Source organism: Hemiscyllium ocellatum, chromosome 15 (assembly GCF_020745735.1).
Source record: "Hemiscyllium ocellatum isolate sHemOce1 chromosome 15, sHemOce1.pat.X.cur, whole genome shotgun sequence".
Lineage (NCBI taxonomy): Eukaryota > Metazoa > Chordata > Chondrichthyes > Orectolobiformes > Hemiscylliidae > Hemiscyllium > Hemiscyllium ocellatum.
In genome coordinates this window covers 17,936,081-17,963,061 of record NC_083415.1, presented here as the reverse complement: position 1 = coordinate 17,963,061, position 26,981 = coordinate 17,936,081, and the positions used below count along the sequence as shown (strand labels likewise).

Here is a 26,981-nt window from a genome sequence, read left to right as displayed (position 1 = left end):
TTGTAACCCCCTTGTTCAAGAAAGGATCAAGACAAAAGATGGAAAATTATAGGTCAATTAGCCTAACCTTGGTTGTTGGTAAAATTCTAGAATCCATCATTAAGGATGAGGTTTCTAAATTCTTGGAAGAGCAGAGTCTGATTAGAACAAGTCAACATGGATTTAATAAGGGGAGGTCGTGTCTGACAAACCTGTTGGAATTCTTTGAAGAGGTGACAAGTAGATTAGACCAGGGAAACACAGTGGATGTGGTCTATCTAGACTTCCAAAAGGCCTTTGATAAGGTGCCACATGAGAGGCTGCTGAGCAAGGTGAGGGCCCATGGTGTTCAAGGTGAGCTACTGGTATGGATTGAGGATTGGCTGTCTGACAGAAGGCAGAGAGTTGGGATAAAAGGTTCTTTTTCGGAATGGCAGCCGGTGACAAGCGGTGTCCTGCAGGTTTCAGTGTTGGGGCTGCAGTTGTTCACATTATATATTAATGATCTGGACAAAGGGACTTGGGGCATTCTAACGAAGTTTGCCAATGATATGAAGTTAGGTGGACAGGCAGGTAGAACTGAGGAAGTGGGGAGGCCGTAGAAGGATCTAGACAGTTTGGGAGAGTGGTCCAGGAAATGGCTGATGGAATTCAACGTGAGTAAATGTGAGGTCTTGCACTTTGGTAAAAAGAATAAAAGCATAGACTAATTTCTAAACGGTGAGAAAATTCGTAAAGCCAAAGTACAAAGGGATCTGGGAGTGCTAGTCAAGGAGGCTTTACTTCCACTCCTAAGTCTTATGGTCTTTAATCTAGCATCTTATTGCAGATTTTACAGGTTCAAATTTCACCATTTACCATGGTGGGATACGAACCCATATCCACAGGTCATTTGCCTGACCTTCTGGATAATTAGTCTAGTGACATGACCACTCATACATTCAACATACAAATCTACATCTCTTTCTAACTATGACAATCCATACAGAGTATATGATATTAATAACTAGCCTCAATTTTTCACCTTAGAAATGCATGTTTTGCCTTCCTTCTCTTGTCAGTTGGTACATGGGATTGAACAGGCAACATGGACTGTGATGTAGAGATAATGCATGGGAATTTATGATACAACCACAGAGAACAGATGACACACAGTGTGCCAAGTAACAAACAGAAATGACTTCTTCAGCAAAACAAGTGAAGCACAAAGTTGCTTTTAATCTAAAAGTCACAATGTTTGCATATTTTTCAAGTAACTATTTGAGAGGGAATTCAGTACTGGTAAAAAAAACTGACATACAAAATCCACCATGAAGTTACCAATGATTACTTTTGCAATCGGAACGGGATACAGCCAGTGGGCTGATTTTGAGAAGCACACATCCAAATGGGATCCAGAAAATCATTCAAATGGTTACATTGGCAAGAAAAGTGAGATGTGTATATATACACACATTTAAGTAAGCTAAATCAAAACAAAAAAAACTGAAGAACTGCAGATGCTGGGAATTCTGGAACAAAATCAGAAATTTTGGAAAAGCTCACCAAGTCTGCCAGCAACTATGGAGAGAAAGCAGAGTTAATGTTCCAGGTCCTTCTTCAGAACAGCTCTCCCAATTTTTGCACTAGTCCCCAGATGTTACTAAAGAGAACGTTGCAGTGTTTGACAGGGCTGTTTTTCTGGTGCCTAGGTCAGGCTTCATTTCTTTGTTGAGACTTTGTAGTGACTAAGTTACATGCTCAGCCATTTCAGAGGGGAGTTAAGATTCAACCACTTTGCTGTGATTCTAGAGTCACATGTCAGCCAAACCAGGATTTTCTATCCTGAAGGACATTAGTGAGGCTGATGGGTTTCTCTGACAATTAACAATGGTTTCACGGTCAGCAGTGGATTCTTAATTCCAGATTTTTTTTTACTGAATTCAAATTCCACCATCTGTTATCGTGGGACTCAAATCTGGTCCCCAGAACATTGGCTAAGTTTTTGCATTAATTGTTGAGTGATAATACCACTCAGCCATTACCTTCACTCTGTATTCAGTTTAAACATAGAACATGATGATTTGGTATAGACAGATAATTCTGAAAGCAAAATATCACCGTGAAAGATACAGAATGGGACCTTTAGGATGTTTAGGAATGCCAAAGCAAAGGGATTCAATGAGCTCTGAGTTGGTGCCAGAGGCAATTAATTTCGATTTAAAATACTTCATTTGTGGTTGAAGGTACTTTGTACAATGAATTCATTAAAAAACAAGTGCCATATCAATTTAATATGAATTGCCAGTATTGTCCTTATTTCCATATTTCAAAACGATCATGCATTCAATAGTTCAGATTTTATATGCAGTACGTGCTGATCCTCGTTTTGGAAGGAGGTTTAGAAACATAAAAGGAATTATTTTTCTTAAGTTGAATTTGCACAGCTGTCATGTTATTTAATCTTCAAACTTTTACTTTCTTTATTTATTCATGGGATGAGGGCATCACTGGTCAGGTAGCATTTATTCTCCATCCCAAATTGCCCAGAGGGCGGTTGAGAGTCAATCAATTGCTGAGAGTCTGGACTCTGGAATCTTGACTACAGAATATATTGTATAGTGTGTGGGCTTTAAGTGTAGGTACAATTAATATTAATTGGAGGTCTGCCACAGAAAATGCAACAAATTGTGCTCTCTGGTTTAGCTTTAATGATTGATTTGAGACATTGAAAAGAGATACTGGCACTTTTGGACAAATCAACATGATACGCTGTAAAAACTACAGAAGGGCTAAGATTCACCGAAATAAGCTGAGGCTAAATAATTGTTCTTTCTTGTATATGTAGCAGTTAGCTAATCTAATTATGATGCAAATTAATAGTTATTTACTAATGGTAGTGAGTGGTAACGTTAATTGATTACAAGTCTGGCAAAGTGAATTTATTGTTGAGATAGATGTTCGTTAGTAGCTATGCTTGAAGGGTATGTCACTGATATAGTATAACCTGTACAAGGATTCACTGATCAGCAGTGTTCATATTATAACCTGAGCTTCTAATAAGCTTGGAAAATCTATGCTCAATGCTCCATTAATCAAGAAGGTTTACTCATATACAACTTTAAATTGCCAGCTGGAAACTTTTCTTACCAAGTTTGACTGAACAGCAGAGAAGGAATACTTGACCAGGGTGGGGAGTCTGCTGTACTTAGGCAGCAATACATGTCTTAAAATAAATAATGACTACAAAAGAGGAGAAAAGTGTAAATTAGACTCAAAGTGCTATATGGTACAACTTAATTTTGTAGTTTCTAAAATGCACTTGTTTGTGAAGCAAGTATGGAGTTTGGGTTCTTGAGAATTTGATGCTCGTGGGAACTGAGGCTAATACTACCTGCACTTTTAAAAGGAGACATAAAAGGGATGGTAGCAGAGGGGATATTCACACTGCATCTAGGGGAATAAAAAGAGCAGTGGTATCAAATTCAGTTCAATATAGCAAGAAATTAGCAAAGTCTAGGTTTGAAACTAGGTAAGGAAAAAGCAAGATTAATAAAGGCATTGGAACTGATGCAAAGCGTAACTAGGATGAGAAAATACTGTCACAGCATATAACATATGCTGATATTTCAGTGCAACGCAGAAATGTGCATTTGAATTGGTGTCTTTTGGATCAGAAATGAAACTTTGTTACACAGGCAAGGTAAGAATGCTAGATGTCTTTGCTGAAAGGACATTAGGGAATCCAGTGGGTTTTTGAAACAATTGATCAGAGCTGTCATGGTCACCATTACAGATTTATCAACTGAATTCAAATTTCATCAGCCGCCATGACAGGTTTTCAGACTGTGACTCTCGAATATTAGCTTAGACCTCTGGATTACTAGTTCAGTGATATTGTTACCGCCTACCCTTTAATAAATGCAAGTACTATAAGACCAACACAACGAGAGCTGAAACCAACTTCAACTCTGCATTAAAAAAAATCAAGAAATCTGAATGGCAGTCCAACTTCAATCCATGTGACGACTACCTACAAAGCATGAATCAGTTTTTAACCAAAATGTGTGGAATTGGGTTTCTTGGAGTGGTATGGTATGTACAACACAGAAGGCGGCTCTTTGGCATATTTTATATTTTGCCAATCATTAAACATCCCATTTCCTAGTACATGGCCTGTAGCCTTGTATTTCACATTACTCTTGATTCAATGGACTGTTAAGCTTCTTCACTGATCTGCCATGCGAGGTCTTATCAAAAGTCTTATTGAAGTCCATGCAGATTATGTCAATTGCACTATTGTCACCTATAAGCTTAATTACTTTAAGATTAATTTAACCAAATTTGTCAGATATGTTCTCCTGCAAAAGGTCATGCTGACATTCCTCAATTAATACTTACCTCTCCAACAAAGATTAACTCTGGCCCTCAAAATATTGTCCAACAGTTTCCCTACCACTGATGTTAAATCAGACTGGCCTGTGGATTCCTGGTTTCTCTCTACTATCCTTCTCGAATAATAGTAGCATATTAACAGCCCTCCAGCTCTCTGACTCCTCTCCAATGTAAAGAGGATTTGAAAATTGTCAGAACCCCTGCAATCTCTCTTGCCTCCCACAACAGCTGCTCTGACAAAATGAGGCTCAAAAAGCTCAGCTGGTCTGGCAGAATCTGTGATGAGAAATCAGAGTTAACATTTTGGGTCCAGTGACCCTTCCACAGAGAAGGGGACTAATTTTGATTTTGCTTCTCAGATGATGCCAGACCTGCCGAGCCTTTCCAGCAACTTCTGTTTTTGTTTCTGATTTACAGCATCTGCAGTTCTTTTGGTTTTTATTTTGTAATGTTACAAACCTTAGGGGTGGCTCAGTAGATAGCACTGTTGCCTCACAGCACTGCTGCCTCACAGCACCAGGGGCCCAGGTTCAGTTCCAGCCCTGGGTAACTGTCCATATGCAGTTTGCACATTCTACCTGTGTCTGCGTGGGTTTCCTCTGGGTGTCTTCCACAGTCCACAAGTGTGCAGGTTAAGTGGATTGTGGAGAGTGGTTCTGCATGAGAAGTTCTTTGGAGGATTAATGTGGACTTGAAGGGTCAAATGACCTGCTTCCACATTGTAGGGATTTTATGAACTCAACATTATTAGAAAACTTAGGTTTACAACAATAAAGCATTCACTGTTCACTACTGGTTGAATGTATTGCTAATTATAAGCTATGGGATTTTAAAGCCACAATTAAAAGATAATGAGAATTCTATTTGAGCATTCTGCTCATAATTTCTTTTCTGGTTAAGGCTGTGCATATTCTTTAAACCAGATAAGATTATTTGAAAACATCTATTTCTTTTTCCAAAGGGGAAAGACTGATCGATTTTTAGCTCTGTTTAACAAACTCTAATTAGAATTGTCTCAACTTTTCAAGCTAACTCCAAGAATACAGATGTATTTGCTACTAGCATGACAGCAATGCAGCCACTGAGGAGAACACACCAGAGTGTTAAAATACACAGATTGTTACTTTTTAATAAATAAAACCAAATTATATTGAATACATCTGCTTAAATAAAATATAAAATTAAATTTAGGTGTTTTGAAATTTTCCTATTTTAAATTTCAAACATTCTTCTTGAGTATCCCAAGATATGACTCCAGTTATCAAGCTTTGCAATGCAGGAAATAAAAACAGTAAAAGACTTTTTTTCCATGTAATTTATCCTTAGAGAATTCAGAATCATGCTTGTGTGACAAGAAGCTAGATCTATGTACAAGTAATTAATGTTAGCAGATAAACTTCTGTGATCATCCTCTTATTTTATTTTGAATTTTGAATAAATTTACATCCAATGACACTCAAAACAGAACACCATCGAGGACAACGCAGCCTGTTTGATTGTTCCACTGTGAACCACAATAAACATTCACTCCTCCACTCTTCTAATGCACAATGGTAGCAGTGCACACCATCTAAACAATGCACTGTAATAACTCATGAAAACTCCTTTTTACAGCATCTTCAAAATTAATGACCTCTACAACTTAGAAGGATGATGATAGCAGTCGCATGTGAACACTATCACCTGCAAGTTTGCCGCCTGCTCCCCCCGGCAAGCCACACCATCTTGGAGCTACATCACCATTCCTTCAGTGGATTGTATTCCTGAAACTACCCTGTCACCCCTTCACCCCCCAACAGTACTCTGTGGGCATACCTGTCACTGGTCAGCTACTTTCTATTGTGGACTCAATGACCAGTTTATAGCCGTTCAAGGACGCTGTTGATAAACAACTGAAGGGAAATTAGGGATGGGCGACAAATGTTGGCCTTCAAGTGATGCTCACAACCCGTGGAAGAAATTTTTAAATATATCAACTGGAGCGAATGGAAGGTTAAAAGATTATGACCATATAGCTCACCTTCATGTTCCTTTTCTGTCATTCCAGCCTTCTTCATTTTCTTTGGCGTTTTCATGAAAAGGGGGAATATTGTCCTTAGTCCAAGAATGTCAACAAACTTGTGACAGTTGTCAGATCCTTCAGGACCAATCACAGCGTGATCCAACACCTTTAGAGCACTGGCACGTGACATTTTCTTTTCTCTATAAACGTATCAATTACGTAACATTGATTAAAACAAGTCAACAACTCTCATCACGTGCAGTGTGTATAAATATCTTTGAAGTACAATATTTGAAAACATGACATAAATCTTAATCAAGATCCTCAGTTTAATAACACCTTACCCAAAAGACACCTTAGTACAGAAGTGTTAGCCTGGACTTTTACGTTCAAGCCCTGAAGTGGAACTGAAGTACAAGAGCTGCTATTTAAAACTCTAAATCAGTAAACCACAACAAAAATCAAACAATATGTATTCTAATCACCATCCTTTTCCATAAAATGTGCTAAATCTGAGAATTTCTTCATCCATCCTACTTTTGTTAAAGCAAAATGGTACAGGATCTATTTGTTCATTAAATGATGAGTCATACAAAACAGCAATGTATGGAACATAATAATCTTTACAAATAAAGACTGTACAGATAATCCATGTTTACACAAAAATCTCATTACGATCAATGTCAGAGGGTTAAACTATGTTACAAATGGTAATATATCAAAACTTTGGAGTTGCTAGCACTCCAATATTTCCAGTATACTAAAATCAATGGGTAATGTCACGACAGTAATGACTAATGCTTATTAATTTTTTTGTTGCAGAAATTGCATGGTTACATTCAGCCCATTATATTAAACATTAATGAAAGACTATTTCTTCTGAGTATCCTTGAGCACTAGAGCCCACATGAAGTGGTATTGTGGCACTCGGTTTTTTTTTAATACTAGATTACTTTCAGCTAAAAATAATAATTTCTGAATTCTACATATTCTAGTTATTAAATAAAGAACAGATTTAAAAATCAAAGAAAAGCAGAAATATATCTTCTGTGCTGTTGAAAAATTGTAAAAATATTTACTTTATTACCTTCAATATACTGGTCAGTTGAGCTCTACACGACCACTCTTATCTGATAGTAAATGCATTTACTCAACTAACAGTCAGACTTTTGGAAATCAATGTATTAAATACACTGTCAACAAACAATTTTAGAAACTTTTTTTCAATCGTGAACTAATTCCTCCATTTTAGCAGCTTGTTTCAATTGCTTGTAACTTCCAGGGAAATTAAGATGTCTCATCAACTCTAAGTCAATCAAAGTTGCGGCTGGCCAATTTTGTCTGGGTGGAATGCTCTTTGGCAGGTTAGTGTGGACTCAATAGACTGAATGACCTGCTTCCACACTATAGGGATTCTACAATAAGGGACGCTGGTCAATTCATCTTGATTGAACTGTGAATGCTAATGGTTATTTTGCAGGATGGCGGCAGAGTAGGAGCTGCAGCCGGAGCTCCTCTGCTTCGCCTGTTCTTTTTCTAGTTTTCTCTGCCTTTTTTCCCTCTTTTCTGCGGTTTTTTTTCAAACTTTTAATTCTTGAACTTAACTGGCGGGAATGGAGGTGGTGACTCTCAGACTGGAGAGACTCAGACAAGTCCATATCAGAGGTCAGCACATGTGGGAGGTGTCCTGGGGCCAATTCCTCGAGTGTGTGGGAGGTGGGTCCCAGAGTGGAGGCTGTTGATGGGAGGTGAAGCCCTTGCGACTGCAAGCGAGGCCTCGAGTCTTGAAGCTCGGCATGACCTGGAGAATAGGAACAGTGCAATCTGGAGGCTCAGTACTGGCATAGACTTAGTGAAAAGGACTGTAATTTGAGAACAATTTTTAAAATGTATTCCTATGCTGGACTTTTATTATTCTTTCAATTATGCAACAATACTTAAGTATCTTTACTTAGATATCCTGTACCAAAGATGGCATCATAAGTAACGACATTACAAAACTTTTCACTGCACTCGAACGCACAAGACAATAAAGCCAATTCTGATTCTAATTCTAAAAGGGATTAAAGGAAGTTAAAGGTCATGAATAAATTATCATCAGCAAGTGTGATATTTTCAAATGGTGAACTTTTCAGTAAGGACTTAAAAATTTATTTAATTTCCCAAAATGGCTACCTGGCAAAAGTGAGGACGGAAGATGCTGGAGGTTAGAGTCACATGTGTGGTGCTGGAAAAGCACAACAGGTCAGGTAACATCAGAGGAGCAGGAGAATCGACTTTTCAGGCAAAAGCCCTTCAACAGAAATGAGGCTGTGAGCTTAGAGGGTGGAGAAATAAATAGGAGGGGGAGTGGGGCTCGAAAGGGGGTGGGGTTGGGGGGAAGGTAGCTGAGAGTGCGATAGGGAGCTGGAGGTGGGTATAATGTCTATAGGGTGGAGAAGAGGGTGGAGCAGATAAGTGGAAAAGAAGATGGACAGATAGGACAGGTCATGAGGCGGTGTCGAGTTGGAAGGCTAGAACTGGGACAAGGTGGGGGAGGGGAAATGAGGAGCCAGGCACTGAGGAATGAGATGTGGCTGGTACAGCAGATTCTGGCAAAAGGCGGTGGGTTCAACTAAGCAGGAAGGGTTTGTGCAGACTCTAGTGGTTCAGCGGAAGTTTCCCTGCTGCTGGGCTAATACTTCTCTTGTTCAGGTTCGCCCTGCTCCAGAGATGAGTATGTCTCCGAAGACGATGATTAGAAATTAGTTATATAAGTATGAGGAGATAGTACTCAGTGAGCTGAGTGTTTCGTGGAATGTGGTGAATTGAAATAAAGCTTGAACTCTGTTTAAATGCACTACTCTTTGATTACAACAGTTGGTGGGGGTATCGGTCAGTCAGTTGTAACAGGGCTATAAAGAACCATGGGGGTGGATAGACATGTGTGGAAATGGGAACTGGAGCAGATGTTGGCATGGAGGTATGAAGGCCAAGGGAGGTGGGAGCAGAGCCTGAGGTGGCATGAATGGATATACGAGTTTTTGGGAAAGGGGAAGGAAGGGGGACAACTGTTGGAGGCATGAGGGATAGGAGAGCTGTTTTTGCAATGCTGTTTTAACAAGCACCGCTTCATTGAGGCAGCTCTTCCAACAACTAGGAGAAAGTCAGGACTGCAGATGTTGGAGAAGTCAGAGTTGAGTGTGGCCCTGGAAAAGCACCGCAGGTCAGGCAGCATCTGAGAAGAGTAAATGTTTTGGGCATAACCTGCAGAGTTTACACCCAAAACGTAAACTCTCCTGCTCCTCGGATGCTGCCTGACCTGCTGTGCTTTTCCAGCTCCACCCTTTTCAACTCAGCCCTTCCAACAGCCTGTCTTCTTAGCTGACTGTTTCCGTTTAGCCCTCGATGCTGCTCTATGCACCATGCCTCACTGGAATGAAAATTCAAAGTTCCAAGGCATCTAGGTGCTGAGAATTGTCCTGACTCTGCACAGGAACAAAACACAGGCGTACATTTTTCCTTTTGCGGAGATATATGAAACTGTATCTTTACCTGAGCATCAGATTCATGAGTTGTAGTCCCTCCCCCTTCAGAAATCGATCCCTATTTGAGCTCAACATCAGACATGAGCAAAGGCTATCAAACAGGTTCTCCATCATCTCAAGCTCCTCATTTGTGCTGGGGTTATGACGTTTGAATAACTAAAAACAAAAGGTTTGAAACAGAACTTTTATTTTTCATATTTGTGATGACCAATAAAGCCATCGATATTCAATTGAAAAAAAATCCCAAAACCGGCGATGTGGAAATAGAAAATATACATTATAGGAATAAAAGGCATATTTTATACAGATTTCACATCTTCAGAGTTGCAAAGAACTTGGCAGCCAAATAATTATTGCTGAATTGCAGTCACTTGTTTTGTAGGCAATCGCAACAGCTGACTTTTAGAAACAGTATGATTCTATAATGAACAATGACTTAAACAATTAGATGACTCACAGTGGTAAGTGACTGTTGGAGATGAGAGAATCCATCTTTTCTTTAAGGAGCAAAATTGATTCTTTTATATCAACCTGGGTGTTGAAGGCACAGCATCATGTGAAAGACACTCCTTCCAAGATGCAGTACCATTCAGTCAGGTACAGTATTGTCAGATAGCCAATCTGTTGAAATCTTGCAATGGAACTTGCAATGATCTGACACTACAGATATGTTGCATGCTACAGAAATTGTGCAGTAAGCAAAATTGGACACTTAGATTAAACTGGAGTGAAACAAACTTGAAGTGCAGAAATCTCATGTGGTGAGGTCACTGGTTTGTCAGGTAAAGCAATGTCTGTTGTACACCACATCAACATTATTAACACCAAAGACATAGTTGCACAAAATTCTCGCTGAAAGAGCAAAACTCTGATTTTAAGAATAGTGATGGAAGAGGGGTTGATATTTTGCTTGATATGCTTTTTTTCAAAGTTCAAGCCTGCAGAAGGCAAACTGCTTTCCAAACCTATACGGGAGTGGAATCTATGACTAGGCCCTGCAAATTAGTCCTCTTCATGTACATGTCCAATTGCCTTGACAATGGTTCCTTTACTTCTGACATTATTTCCACATCACTTAAACCACTCTAACCAACAAAAGAATAATCCAGTCATCCTGGTTAGTGTTGTCAGCTCTTTCACTTCTTTTTCTATCCAAGATCCTTAAATGCTCCATTCTTATTGACTACCTCAAGTTATTCGCCATTTCTCTTGAGCTCTTTATCGGCTCTTTTCAATTAGTGTACTTACACGACTTCAAATTCTGAATTAGCTTCAACTTCACCAGTTCAACTTTGGTTATCAATTTGATAATTTTTCCTGAATATTTTAACAGACTAATTAACTTTTGCAATATTAGTATTTTGGAAGATTCTGAATTGAACTTCGACAACCCGCTGAATTTAAGCATATTACTGAAGCGGCAGAAAGGAAACTAACTAGGATTCCCTTAGTAACTGTGAGTGAACAGGGAAGAGCCCAGCGCCGAATCCCCGCTCACCTGACAGGTGAGGGAAATGTGGCATATAGAAGTCCTTTCTCTGATGATGCCAAGACGCCCAAGTCCTCCTGAACAAGTCCTAGCCTGAGGACGGTGTGAGGCCGGGACTGGGTCTTCTTGGAGTCGGGTCGCTTGTGAATGCAGCCCAAAGCGGGTGGTAAACTCCATCTAAGGCTAAATACTGGCATGAGACCGATAGTCAACAAGAACCATAAGGAAAAGTTGAAAAGAACTTTGAAGGGAGAGTTCAAGAGGGCGTGAAACTGTTTAAGAGGTAAATGGGTGGGGTTCATGCAGTCCGTCCAGAGGATTCAACTCAGCGGCTCTGATTGGTCACGTCAGGGTCTGGCGGATCTCCTCTGCTAGGACTGCTCCCCGCGCAGGCATGGCTGTCGCCGTGCCCATTTCCTCCACTGGTGGTGTGCCGCGACCAGCTTTGGGTTGGCTGGAAAAGCCGGTGGCTTTGGAAAGTGGCTCACCGCTCTGTGCGGAGTGTTATAGTTCCCTGGCACCATCCTTCACTGTACCCCCGGAGTCGAGGGAAGCGACCACTGCCGCACCCTTGGTATAGAGGCAAAAGACTAATTCAACCATCTAATAGCTGATTCACTCCGAAGTTTCCCTCAGGATAGCTGGTGCTCGTTCCACACGCAGTTTTACCTGGTAGAGTGAATGGCTCGAGGTCCTGGGGCCGAATTGATCTCAACCTATTCTCAAACTTTAAATGGGTAAGAAGCCCGACTCGCTGAGTGCGCCCAGTAGACCACTTTTGGTACGCAGAACTGGCGCTGCGGGAGGAACCAAACGCTGGGTTAAGGCGCCTGGTGCAGACGCTCATCAGACCCCAAAAAGGTGTTGGTTAATACAGACAGCAGGATGGTGGCGATGGAAGTCGCAATCCACTAAGGAGTGTGTAACAATCAACTAGCCCTGAAAATGGATGGCGCTGGAGCGTCAGGCCCATACCTGGCCATCGTTGGCAATGTAGAGCCCGTGGCGGCTAAGCCACGACTCATAGGAGGGCCGCTGCGGTGAGCCCATGGGCCCGGGTGAAGCCTCCGCAGGTCCACAACTTGGTGGTAGTAGCAAATATTCAAACGAGAACTTTGTAGGCCGAAGTGAAGGGCTCCATGTGAACAGCAGTTGAACATGGGTCAGTCGGTCTTAAGAGATAGGTGACTGCCGTTCCGAAGGGACGGGCGATGGCCTCCGTTGCCTTCAGCCGATCGAAAGGGTTCAGTCGGGTTCAGATCCCCGAATTTGGAGTGGCAGAGATGGGCGCCTCACGGCGTCCAGTGCAGTAACGCAAACGATCCCTGAGAAGATAAGGGGAGCCCCGGGGAGAGTTCTCTTTTCTTTGTGAAGGACAGGGCACCCTTGAATGGTTCGACCCAAGAGGGGTGCCCGTGCCTTGGAAAGTGTCACGGTTCCAATAGCATTCGGTGAGCTCTCCCTGGCCCTTGAAAATCTGGGGGAAGATGGTGTAAATCTCACGCGGGGCCGCACCCATATCCGTAGCAGGTCTCCAAGGTGAACAGCCTCTGGCATAATAGAACAATGTAGGTAAAGGAAGTCACAAGTCAGATCCGTAATTTCCGGATAAGGATTGGCTTTAAGGACTGAGTCGGTCAGGCTGGGGTGCGAAGCGGGGCTGGGCACGTGCCACAGCTGGATGAGTCGCCGCCCCTCCTGGGGGGCAGTGGCGGCATTGGACCCGCGTTAGGCCCTTCCTGTGCATCGCCCAGCTGCGGTGCCCATCGTCTTCCATGGCAGGCGGGTGGGTGGCCTCGGCCGGTGCCTAGCAGTTGACCTTAGAACTGGCGCTGACCAGGGGAATCCGACTGTTTAATTAAAACAAAGCATCGTGAAGGCCGCAGGTCGGTGTTGATGCGATGTGATTTCTGCCCAATGCTCTGAATGACAAAGTGAAGAAATTCAATGAAGCGCAGGTAAACGGCAGGAGTAACTACGATCTTGGGGATGTGACGACAGAGATTTTGTTGGTTGGACTCCCAACTGTGCCTGAGTAGTCACCTTCACAGTTGTTTTTACGTATTTTCATCTACTGTGAAGTTGATTGAACCTTCACATGGCATCCCCCCCAGTAATGGCATGGCTGAGGAAACTCGATAATGGGTGAATTGTTTTAGTTAACTCAGAGCGGTTTTATCGGTGCGGATTTTATCATTGATTTTATCCAGTGCTGATTTTAACTGCGATGGGCAGGGAAATTTTAACTAATTTTGCCCGTTGCTACAGTATTACTCTTATCAGGCCAGCGAATATGACCTCGAGAAGAAATACGAGACGGCTGTTGACCTTTGGTCATTTTTGCGTTAAAATCCTGTTAGCAGTGAGGCAATTATGCTAAACTGCTTAATCTCCGGTTGGATGGGAAACCGGGAAAATAATCGCTCCACATGGTCGCTATTGGCGGCATTAGCCAGATAAGGAATATGTCGTCTGTTTGAACCCAAACGGAAGAGACCTTAACAGTGCTCCCTGTTAGGCTGTGTTCGGGCAGGCACGAAACAGCCAAGTTAGTAACAGAGAGGGATAATGACAAAATCATATACACCTGTGAGAAGGCCCCTCTAGGAGCAGAAATTTTAGACACAAGGATATTTTATAACACAAATGTTAAAGGGTCAATGGATTTTATTAACTGCAGAAAGCATAGACCTGGGGAGGTAGGTACCCCCAATGGGCCTGTACTTGTAGAACCAACACCAAGCACTAATCGTAAAATAGACGTAATTATCAAGTATCCCGTTGATAATTTTAAATGTGAATCTTGCTTAAACTACTATAATACAGTAGCACAGTTAAGGAAATATATAAAAACTTGTAAAAGAGTAAATTCTGTAAAAATTAAATGTAGTAACTGTGACCACGTAGCAGGATATCAAACAATAGCGTGTCATTATCCTAAGTGTAGAGGAACTAAAGGGGATGAAGTTGACAAGATTTATCAGTGCGATTTTTGTCCCCTAAAATTTAGTTCAGCGATTGGACTAGGGCAGCATGAAAAACATAGGCATGCTGCCCTCAGGAACGAAAAGAGAAAACAGAATAAGACGACTAATAAAAATAAACAGGATAATCAGGTAAACCACGAAGTGAAAGTAAAACTAATAAGAGAATCTGAACCGAAGAGATCAATAGATTAATTGAACTGGAAAAACAGTTCATCGGACATAGATTTATTAATAAAGCAATCACTGAACATTTAAATGTAAAACTCCCAAATAAATTTCAGATAAAAGAAGATTAATTAATAAGCAAATTAATAAAGATAAAGATAATATAATGGGAAGAAATGTAATAGATAAATCTATAAATAGTTATAGGGATGAAGATATAGAGGATGATGATCATATAGATATTAAGATAGATAGAGAGGAATGTGAGAATGTAGAATTAGAAGGAGTAAGTGGGGATAGTAATTATAAGAATAAAGAGTCAATTAATGATCTTCTTAATTAATTGAGAATGAGATAAATAATAAATCAAAATGTAATAATACTAGGTTTAATAGTGACGTTATGGAAGAGACACTTAATACAACATTGAAAACTGACAACAGTAGGAATAGAAAGAAAATAATAACTAAAATTAAAAAAGAGACACAACCAGGCGTAGATATGATCTGGAAATTAATAATGCTAGAAGATGATTTATAAAAAGGAAAAGCAAATAGAGAGAAGTTCACCAAGTCACTGTATATGAGGTCAATCATGGTATATAGCGATGGACACAAAATCTGCAGCTGGTCCAGATGGAATGGGAGTTAAAGATATTATTTTAATATTCAATAAAGATAATAATATCATCCCGAGAATTTTTTTTGTTTGTATTAAGACCTGTACTATTCCAGATTGTCTCAAAATAAGTAGAACGCTTCTTATCCCTAAATCCAATTTTAAAAAGAGGAATTAAAACAAATAGATAATTGGAGGCCTATCACCATTTGCCCAATATTACTGAGATTATTTACAAAGATAATGGCTAAAAGATTAACAGTATTAATTTAAACAAAAGACAGAAAGGATTCCTTAAGTGTGTAGCCAGGTGTAATCAAAACATTAAGATCCTAGAAAACATTATTAAAGGAGCTAAAAAGAGGAAACGAGAATTATCGGTAGTATTTATTGACTCAGCAAAAGCATTTGACTCACTCGGACATAAGCATATAATTAAGGCCCTAAATAGAGAGTGTCAGTTCCAGCAGAATTTATAAAAATGACCACAAGTCTATATTCTAACAATTAAACAATAGTCGAGGGATACAAATGTAAAACTGAAAAAATTCCAATTTTAAAAGGAGTCAAACAGGGTGACTCTTTGTCACCCATCTTATTCAATATAGCACTGGACCCTTTAATTAGCACCCTGGGGAAAAAAGGAAAGAAATTTTTTTAGATTCAAATGGTGACACTGTTGTAGGCACCGTCATCTACAAATGCAAGTGACGAACAGTGACATGTGTGACAAAGATTAAAACATCAAAAATAAATCTTTATCCGACAAAATCTATGTTGGCATATGGAAGACCCAAATCAGAACAAAAGCTGTAGACGCCGTGGATTAACAACTGAGACGATTGCGCACATCCCTGGGTGGCATCCAGCTATGGAAAACTTCAGAATTAAAAGGCACAATAAAATTGTTAAAGCATTAGTGGAATATGTTAAAAAGTGCTGGACTTGTTATTTAGAACCGCGTATAAAGGATAAAGAAAATAAACTGTGGATCCCGGACCGAATAATTAAAAAGGACTTATCAGTTATAGTAATAGAATTCACTGAGAGATTTGGGAATGACAAAAAAAAACCATTAGAACAGGCATGAGAGGAGAAGACCACCAAATACCAGCACTTTAAGGATGACATTTTGGATGTGACAAAAGGAAATAATATCACATTCCACGGATTCGTCATGGGTGCAAGAAGGAAATGAGTTGATAAAAATAGCAAACTTATGAAGCTAATTGGAGTTAAACACTTCAAAGCCTTTGCTCAAGAAATGAGTGGTCTTACTACCTCCCTAACTTTGGAGCTCTTAAGTACTTTTATGGACCCGTAACATTATAACTTGCGTTCTCTCTTTTTTTATAGAAATTTTATAGTGTTAGTTGTTAATTGCCATTTTAAAATTCTCTTTTTAAATTTTAAATTTTAATGATCTTAATTTTAAGTTTTAGTTAGTTTTTAAATAATGTATTATTAATAAAGTCGATTGAAAACAATCACTGTAATGGTGGTGGGTAACAAATAAGGTGTTAATAATAAACTTCACTTCAACAATACAACAAATGCTGCCAGCTTAGGGTTTTAACCTGTTGGTTTTATAAGTCTGGCTCACTACCCGCTTGGTGGTTCTGTGTTAATGATAGTAATTATCCCATCCCTGTAACATCATCTGGCTGTGGTTGAGCTAGATAGGGGTTGCCTTATACGTTGACAATCGGCGAATTAAAACTCGAAATAGGCACAACCCATTCATGAAGGCGAGTGCTCGTAATAGCCAAATGCCTTGTCATCTAATTAGTGACGCGCATGAATGGATGAACGAGATTCCCACTATCTAGCAAAAACACAGGCAGGGGAACGGGCTTGGCAGAATTAGCAGGGAAAGAAGACCCTGTTGAGCTTGACCCTAGTCTGGCACTGTGAAGAGACATGAGAGGTGTAGAATTAGTGGGAGGCTTTGGCCGCCGGTGAAATACCACTACTCTTATCGTTTTTTCACTTACTTGGTGAGGCGAGCCCTGAGAGGCTCTTGCTTTTGGTCTGAAGTGCCCGGGCGTGACCTGCTCCAGAGACAGTGGCAGGAGGGGAGTTTGACTGGGGGTGGTACACCTGTCACACCTTGTGTCCCATGGAGCAGAAAGGCAAAAGCTCACATGGTCTTGATTTTCAGTACGAGTACAGACCATGAAAGCGGGGCCTCGCAATCTTTCTGACCTTTTGGGTTTTGAGCAGGAGGTGTCAAAAGTTACCACAGGCTTGTGGCAGCCAAACATTCATAGCGACGTCGTTGTTTGGTCCTTCGATGTCAGTTTTTCCTATCATTGTGAAGGAGAATTTACCAAGTGTTGGATTGTTCACCCACTAATAGGGAACGAGAGCTGGGTTTAGACTGTCGTGAGACAGGTTAGTTTTACCCTACTGACGTTTTGTTGTTGAAATAGCAATCCTGCTCAGTCAAGAGGTACTGCGGATTCAGACATTTGGTGTATGTGCTTGGCTGAGGAGCCAATGATGTGAAGCTACCATCTGTGGGATTATGACCGAACACCTCTAAGTCAGAATCCCACCTAAACGTAACGATACCCTAGTGCCGCGAATCACTGGTTGGCCTAGGATAACCGACTCCGGTCGGTGTGGAGAGCCATTCAATTCTGGTCTGGAGTGCAGCCATATGGGCGCCGCCTCTCTCCTTTAATCGCACCTCACGTTCATGGGGAACCTGTAGCTAAATCATTCGTAGATGACCAGATTCTGGCTCAGGATTTCGTAAGTAGCAGAGCAGCTACCTCGCTGCGATCCATTGAAAGTCATCCCTCGAGCCAACCTTTTGTTGGTAACTCCCACGCACGTTCGTACGCACCCATTCGTTACATCGGCTTTTGCTCGGGCCCCACACTGAAACTGATGCCCTGCCGACCATTCCACGCCCACAGGTGCACCACCTCTCCCCGGAGGTGTTAGTGCGTGTGCCTGCCCGGGGTGTTGGCAATGGCAGTCAGACCACTGTCGAAGTGGGATGTGCTGAGCCGAGGGTGGCGGCTCTGAATGCGTGTTGGGGGGAGTGACACTGGCAATGCAGTCAGGCTTAGGGTGAACGTTCGGTTCATGGCTAGGGATAGAGTTAGGATTAGGCTCAGGGTTCGTGATAGGGTTCCTGTTTTGGTATTGTTTAGGTATTGCATTTTGCAAGGGGGCAAATCCATAGCTTCAGATGGACTTTGAGACTTCCAGGCCGGGTACCTCCACCGAATTTGATCCAGTGGTTCTGCCGAAGGCCTGGCCTTCGAGGGCAGACTGCCCTCCATGTTCCGGCCGAGTTTCAGCAATTTCCAATTGTGGGAAGTGCTCCAAATGGGGATGGGAGCGAATGAAACTGCTCATACTGACTTTGACAATTCAGGGCTGGGTGAATCAGCCGGAATAGATCCAGCGGTTCTGCAACAATCTTGCCTTTGAGGGCGGAGTGTCCTCCGAGTTGTAGCCAAGTTTCAACGATTTCCAATCGTGGGAAGTGCTCCAAATGGGGATGGGAGTGAAAGGGACTGCTCATATCCACTTTGAGACTTCCAGGCTGGGTAGATCAGCCGGATTTGATCCTGTGGTTTTGTCGATGGTCTTGCTTTCAAGGGAGGAGTGTTCTCCAGGATCTGATCGAGTTTCAGCTATTTCCAACCATGGCAAGTGCTCTAATGCAGGATGGGAGCGAATGAGACTGCTCATACGGACTGTCACACTTCAGGGCCGGGTAGCTCAGCTGAATTAGATCTGGCGGTTCTGCCAACAGTCTCGCCTTCGGGGGCGGCGTGTCCTCCATGTTCTGGCTGAGTTTCAGCTGTTTCTAATCGTGGGAAGTGCTCCAAATGGGAATAGGAATAAATGAGACCGCTCATACCAACTTTGAGACTTTCAGGCCGGGTAGCTCAGTTGGATTTGATCCGGTGATTCTGCCGAAGGTCTTGCTTTCAATGGCGGAGTGTCTCCGGTATTCTGGCAGAGTTTCAGGTATTTCCAATTGTGGGAATTGGTCTCTTACATAAAAGGGACATGAATCTGAAGAGGTGAAGTGAGTAACCAGCACAGCTTAGGAAAGTGTTTGAAAGTTCTCAAATGTGTGAAATAAGTTACCAGGAAAGCTTAGAAAAGTGTCTGAGTGTGCCAAATCTATAACCTGAAAAACTTAGAAAAATGCCCGAAAATATTTAAAAATGTGAAGTCAGTAACCAGGAAAACTTAGAAAAATGTTTGAAAGGGTAAAACGAGTAACCAGCAACACTTAGAAAAATGCCTGAGGACCAAGCCTGGCAAACCTGGAAAGAATGCCCAAACATGTGCACCCGAAAGCGGGTTGGGAGTTTTGAAAATTGTCGGGAGATGTCCTGAAAAGGACAAGTCAGTAACCAGGAAAAAAAAGGACTTGGAAACATTTTCTGACAAGTGTGAAAAATATTCGAAGTGTCAGCAGAGGAATACGCTAAACCATCGGAAAACATTCGAAAACTCATAACGAAAATATATTCAGAGTTGTCGCTGGACCTGGAGGAATTCAGCTCTGCTGTTATCCGGCCGTCATTAAGCGTCTGCAGCCCGAAAACTGAAACTTTCTCTGTCGTGGAAGTCCTGCCGCGGTAAAATCCAAACAGTTTTGCGGGGATCGAGTTCGAGACGGAAGCACTCGAATTTGGAATGCAGGCCCATTCAGCAGTAGTGGGCATTAGCCAGCTCCCAGGTTGGCGGGGTACCCAGGGATTTCTGGGAACACGATTTTTAGAACAAAATGGCGGCACAGAACCACTTTGAAAGGCATCAAAAAAGTGGTTCCACGGGCAGAGCACTTGAATGGCAGGTCTGTGTGCATGCTGAAGAGCTCTTGGAAGTCTAATTGTTGACACTTTGTCAAATTTTTGACAGACTTACCCAACACTTTCCATCTGTTCTAAGAGTCAGTCAGAGGCCTGTGCAGAGGTCTCTTGACACCTTTGGAGGGCGGGCAAACTCCATATCGACTCCGGCCATCCCTCCACAGGCACTTGTTTAAAAATAAAAGCGAGAGTTGCAAGTTACCTGGTTCCCTTGGGCGTTGCCAGGAAGGATGCGGGCTGACCTTTGTCTGCGCATTCCCAAACCCTCAAACGCTTAGTGCAGACCTCTTGTGCTGCAGAACCGGCTCTGGTAGTGGGTGGCCGCAAAAATAAAAATGCTGGAAAATGGCATGGACACCCTTGCCACCCGGCTGTGTGATGGCTCTGCCGCCCTGCGGTGCTCATCACCCAGGTTTCCTCCTGAACCTGCGAGTGTGATGCAAGGGGCGACCTTGCTGCGGTCTACAACTCAATTGATCTGGCACTGCCCGCCCGACGTGGGAGGTGGTCTCTTGGCGGGCCGACTTTCCTGTTAGGGGCCGGTACTCCAGACCAGTGGTTCCTTCCCGGTGCTTTTGGACACGTGCTCTCATTTGTCAAGGGTCACAATACCACGGCAGGGTCGGGAGAGCTGGCACCCCTCTGCCTCTGAAACGGACTCTCTCTTGCCGTCTCTCCGTTTCCCTTGCGTGTCGACCCTCGGAATTCCATTTCTCTCAGTACTGTGGTGGACACGAGCTGGCTAGAGGAGCCAAGGAGGTGGAGCTCCCACTCTCTCCTCGGAGCTTGCGCACACGACTAGTTTCGGCTGGCGTGTGTTCACCCTTTCTTCCACAAGGGTGACTATCTGTCTGACCCGTCGGGACCGGGGTGTCTTGCTTTGGGGTCAGACAAGGCACGGGCGCCAGTCAGCCGGTGGACAGTCTTTTGGGCCCAGCTATCTGGTTGATCCTGCCAGTAGCATATGCTTGTCTCAAAAAGGTTAAGCCATGCTTGTCTAAGTACTCACAGACAGTACAGTGAAACTGCGAATGGCTCATTAAATCAGTTATGGTTCCTTTTATCCAAGTAACATTTGGAGCAATCACTGTGGTAATTCTAGAGCTAATACATGCAAATGAACACTGACCCATGCAGTGATGCGTGCATTTATCAGACTGAAACCATTCCGGGCTCGCCCGGCAGCTTTGGTGACTCTAGATAATATCGGGCAGGTTGCAAGACCTCGTGACGGTGACGATTCATTCGAACGTCTACCCTATCAACTTTCGACAATACTTTCTGTGCCTACCATGGTGACCATGGGTAGTGGGGAATCAGGGTTCGATTCCGGAGAGGGAGCCTGAGAAACCGCTACCAAATCCAAGGAAGGCAGCAGGCGCGCAAATTACCCACTTCCGACTTGGGGAGGTAGTGACGAAAAATAACAATACAGGACTCTTTCGAGGCCCTGAATTTGGAATGAGTACACTTTAAATCCTTTAACGAGGATTTATTGGAGGGCAAGTCTGGTGCCAGTAGCACGGTAATTCCAGCTCCAGTAGCGTATATTAAAGCTGCTGCAGTTAAAAAGCTGGCAGTTGTATCTTGGGATTGGGCTGGTGGTCCGCCGCGAAGCGAGCTACCGACTGTCCCAGTCCCTGCCTCTCGGCACTCCCTTGTTGATGCTCTAAGCTGAGTGTCCTGGGGGTCCAAAGGGTTTACTTTGAAAAAAAATAGAGTGTTCAAAGCAGGCTGGTCATCTGAATACTCCAGCTAGGAACAATGGAATAGGACTCCGGTTCTATTTTGATGGTTTTCGGAACTGTGGCCATGATTAAGAGGGACGGCCGGGGGCATTCGCATTGTGCCGCTACAGGTGAAATTCTTGGACTGGCGCAGGAGAAACAAAAGCGAAAGCATTTGCCAAGACTGTATAACCTTCAGAACAATGCTTGCTCTTGGCTCACTAAAAGCCTGCGTGTCATTGCTATTTCCAAATTTGAGTAATTCAATGCCCTTAAAAGGAGTCATTTCCTGCTATTTTCAGAAAATGTAACTTGGTCTAACACTGCTGCTTGTGTCTCAGACTTATGTGCTTTAGTACACTTTAATATTATTGTTCTAATCTACAAATCTCACCATGACCCTTCGCAACAATTTCTTTAAGTTTTGGTAGCCCTAATATTTCCTCAAGTGCAATGCTCCTCCACATGTTCACAAGTTCTTTGCCATTACCTGGCAGGTGGGGATGCCAACAGCTACTGTTGAAGGAGCAATAATTCCCAATTGCTTCATATCACACATTGGGATATATATAGCTGGTAGATATGCTTACTCTCTGCTTTCTGCCAGACAGCCAAACTTCTGTCCATGCTAACACCTTGCCTCTAACACCGCATACCCTTACCTCACTCAGTAGCCTCCTGTGCAGCACTTTGTCAAAGCCCTTCTTGAAGTCCATGCTGCTAGAATTCCTTGAGGAAGCAATGAGCAGGTTAGACTAAGGAGAGCCAGTGTATGTTATCTAGCTAGGCTTTAAGAAGGCCTTTGATAAGGTGACGCACAGGTGACTGAGTGAGGTAAGGGCACATGGTGTGAGAGGCAAGGTGCTAGCATGGAAAGAAGTTTGGCTGTCTGACAGAAAGCAGAAAGTACGGATAAAAGGGTCCTTCTCAGGATGGCATCTGGTGACAAGTGGTGTTCCGCAAGGCTCAGTGTTAGGACCACAACATTTCACTTTATACATTAGCGATCTTGATGAAGGAACAGAGGGCATTCTGGCTGAACTTGCAGTTGATACAAAGATAGAGGGTCAGGCAGCATTGAAGTGGAAGGGAAGCTGTAGAAAGATTTGGATAGGTTAGGAGAGTGGGCAAAGAAGTGACAGATAGTGTGCATTGTGAGAAAGTGTGAGGTCATGCATCTTGGTGGGAATAACACAGGCATGGATTATTTTCAAAATGGGGAGAAAATTCAGAAGTCTCAACTGTAAAGAGACTTAGGAGCTCTAGTCCAGGATTCTCTCAAGTTAAACATACAGGTTTAGTCAGTAGTGAAGAAGGCAAACGCAATGGTGGCATTTATTTTGAGAGGACTTGAACATAAACGCAGCCTTCTAAGGCTCTATAAGGAACTGGTCAGGACACATTTGGAGTATTGTGTTCAGTTTTGTGCCCCATATCTCAGGAAGGATGTTCTGGCCCTGGAGCATGTTCAGAGGAGGTTCACAAGAACAGCCCCAGGAATGAAAAGCTTAACATATGAGGAATGTTTGCAGACTCTGGGTCTATACTTGGAGTTTAGATGAATGAAGGGGGATCTAATTCAAGTATACGGAATACTGAATGGCCTGGACTGAATAGATGTTGGCAAGATGCTTCCATTGGTAGAGACTAGGACCCGAGGGTACAGCCTTAGAGTAAAAGGAAGATCTTTTAGAAAAGAGATAAGGAGAAATGTCTTCAGCCAGACAGAGGTGAATCTATGGAATTCATTGCCACAGAAGGCTATGGAGACCAGGTCACTGAGTACATTTAAGATGGAGAAAGATAGGTTCTTGATTATCAAGGGGATCAAGGTTTATGGGAGAAAGCAGAAGCACTGGGTTGAGAAATGCATCAGCTGGAATTGAATGGCAGAACAGACTTGATGGGCTAAATGGCCTAATTTCTGCTCCAATGTCTTCTGGTCTTAAAAATTATATAAACAAAAGCTCTTTTGATGTTGTGGTAGTGTCACTTCCGCTGGGCCAGAAGGCCTGAGTTCAAGACCCACCTGCTGCAAAGTCATCATAACATGTCTGAACAGGTTAATTAAAAATATCTATAAATATAGTTTTAAGCCAAAGAAATTTATTAGCATGAGCAACTCACCCCTCAACCAACCACCATTTGTTGAGACAGATGGGAAAGTTTGGCACTGCGTTAACATAAAATAATTTTAGATTACCCAAATGACCTGTGTATTTTATTTTAAAAATGCATCCAAATATGCATTTGTTTCTGAATTATTAACAACTGTAAAAAAAAAAGCAAAGGCTGAATGTGTGGCTAAATTACAGTAAGCATCAGGCAAAAAACTCACTTTGAAATGCACATCAATATCGCCACACAAAGCATTTGGTTTTAGTTTTTTTTTCACAGAATTACGAATGTGTTTGTGTTGCCTCTTCCAGACATGAAAATCACTTAATTTCCCTATTGATTAAATGTACTATGATTTATTTCGATGTGCTTATTTTCAAAATTCCTTTAACATGTCATGCTTCCAACTTGATATTTAATTTAGCAGTAATGGTCATCAGGAAAACTGTCTTTTTACACGCCTAATTACAATGACATATACAGAAGCAGCACTACTAATATCACAAGGTGTTAAAGACTAACATTGCAGTATCTCCACTCTAAAATGGCTCATCACTTTTAAATTCACATAACAGCAAAGTTTTCAAGACATTATTTCCTCTTTCTCAGATTTTTAAACACGACGAAAGAAACAATTAATGCCAAATTAATAAAATCATGAATGATCCTCTAAACATTTAAGTGGTAATTGTACATTCCTGGTCAATCACATTTTTACGTTTCATATTCACCACCATATGTAGAATTCATCAGCGTTGCTATGCTACAACAAGCAAGCACGTACAAGTGAAGTTTGTGCCGTATAATCAGTCAATGAAATTACAATTCATGTAATGCACTTAAAGTCTTTCTGTTCAGTCATTTTCCCACATCCAGCTGGGTCACAAAATTATAGAGAAAAGGCCCAAACCTTATATCTTTTCCCCATAAATGTAACTGCACGTTGTTGAAGGCATAGAGAAGTGAGAATGTTGTGCTACAAAACGTACGCTCTAAACATGTTTGCTTTTGAATATCTTTGATGCAGAACATTGGGGCAGTATGGTGGCTCAGTGGTTAGCACTGCTGACTCACAGCACCAGGGACCTGGGTTCGATTCCAGCTTCAGGCAATTATCTGTGTGGAGTTTGCACGTTCACCCAGTGTTGCGTGGGTTTCCACCGGGTGTTCCGGTTTCCTCCCACATTCCAAAGATGTGCAGGTCAGGTGAATTGGCCATGCTGAATTGCCCATAGTGTTAGGTGCATTATTCAGGGTAGGGGGAATGGGGTCTGGGTGGGTTACTCTTCGGAGGGTCGTAATGGACCTCTTGGGCTGAAGGGCCTGATTCCATACTGTAGATAATCTCATCGAATCTAACATAAACTGGATTGTCTTCTAACTAAGGACTGAAAAGGTTTATTTTATTTTTCATAAAGCATCTGTAAGGACGGTCAATTCACTTTTCCATTTTTAAATCGAAGAATCAGAGTTATAAAAAAAAACTTCTATACAAAAAGTAGCTATGGCAACCAAAGTTTCTTCCCCAAAAGACTCAAAGCCAATAAGCAATTCATTGGCATGTTTCTCCAATCAGAAAACAGCTGTCATATTGTGAAGAAATTTTAAATCTCTGTCTATGATCAAAGGGAATCACAAGGGAAGAACAAGGATCCATGCAACCAAGTTTTTAGAACAGAAAGTTGCAAGAGTGCAAGACTAAGAATATAGATGTTGAAAGACAGTTAGAAGTCATTTTGGTTAAAGCAAATAAGATGACCCAATGATGTGGGGGGCATGACACATCATGTTGTTTGTATTATGTGAAGATATTTTGCACAAATTGAATAAGACCAATCAAAACTGCAATTGTGAATTTCAAGTACAGGGCAAATGCTGTATCCATGGAGTCGGTTTCAGTAGTTTCACTTACCCATGGGTTTACCGCAGCCTGAACATATTACATGGAACTTTCCAGATCCAGGGACCAGGGGGCTGCCGGGAAGGTAAATTTCCCATTTAAATGAACGGGTTCGTTCCTATCTGCAGTTCCAGGCTTCCGCGATAGAGTTTGGAACGTATTCCCCGCAGATACAGGGGGATCACTGTATTGTCTCAAAAGGTCTGTGCCTGATTCACACGCAATGTATATTGAAAGTCCAGGTTTGGAACATAAACATCTGATTGGAGTCACAGGAACCACAATTACAACAACTTCAGATATTTAAAATCTGATTGAAGATTTGTAGCTCGGGTATCCGTTGTTGTGGTTCTGCTCGCCGAGCTGGAAGTTTTTGCTGCAAACGTTTCGTTCCCTGGCTAGGGAACATCATCAGTGCTGTTGGAGCCTCGTGTGAAGCGCTGCTTTGATGTTTCTTCCGGTATTTGTATTGGTTTGTTCTTGCCGCTTCCGGGTGTCAGTTTCAGCTGCAGTGATTTGTATGTGGGGTCCAGGTCGATGTGTCTGTTGATGGGTGTTCTTGCCGTTTCTGGGTGTCAGTTTCAGCTGTAGTGGTTTGTATATGGTGTCCAGGTCAATGATTTTTTTTTCTGCATTCGTGGCGGAACCGGAGTTGTTCATATGTTGCGCTGAGGCGGTTAGCGCAGGATTCCCATCTCCTGGCTTGTTTCAGCGTTTCTCGCCCGTAAGTGTTTAAAATCTGATTGAAGATTTGTAGCTCGGGTATCCGTTGTTGTGGTTCTGCTCGCCGAGCTGGAAGTTTTTGCAGCCGCTCACAACCGACTGCACAGATACAAGCAAGAAATTGCGCGACCCTTAGGACTCATAACAGCACACAAGCCAACATCCACGCTCAGACAACAACTCACTAGAACAAAGGACCCAATACCCAGCATGAGCCAAACTAACGTAGTTTACAAAATACCATGCAAGGACTGCACAAAACACTATATAGGACAAACAGGAAGACAGCTAACAATCCGCATCCATGAACATCAGCTAGCCACAAAACGACACGACCAGCTATCTCTAGTAGCCATACACTCAGACAACCAGCAACATGAATTTGACTGGGAAAACACCACTATCATAGGACAAGCCAGACAGAGAACAGCCAGAGAATTCCTAGAGGCATGGCATTCATCCCCAAACTCCATCAACAGACACATTGACCTGGACACCATATACAAACCACTACAGCTGAAA

General features: G+C 42.3%; 1 protein-coding gene across 1 annotated transcript in view; it reads right to left on the bottom strand.

Moving 5' to 3' along the window:
• ctnnbl1 (catenin, beta like 1) overlaps positions 1-26,981 on the bottom strand; it is a 177,624-nt gene that overhangs the window by 60,818 nt on the left and 89,825 nt on the right. Inside the window, exons 10-11 of the mRNA XM_060836293.1 lie at positions 9,890-10,038; positions 6,374-6,555 (exon numbers count right to left, since the gene is read on the bottom strand). Of these exons, the coding sequence (XP_060692276.1) occupies positions 6,374-6,555; positions 9,890-10,038 (331 nt within the window). The remainder of the gene's footprint in view (positions 1-6,373; positions 6,556-9,889; positions 10,039-26,981) is intronic.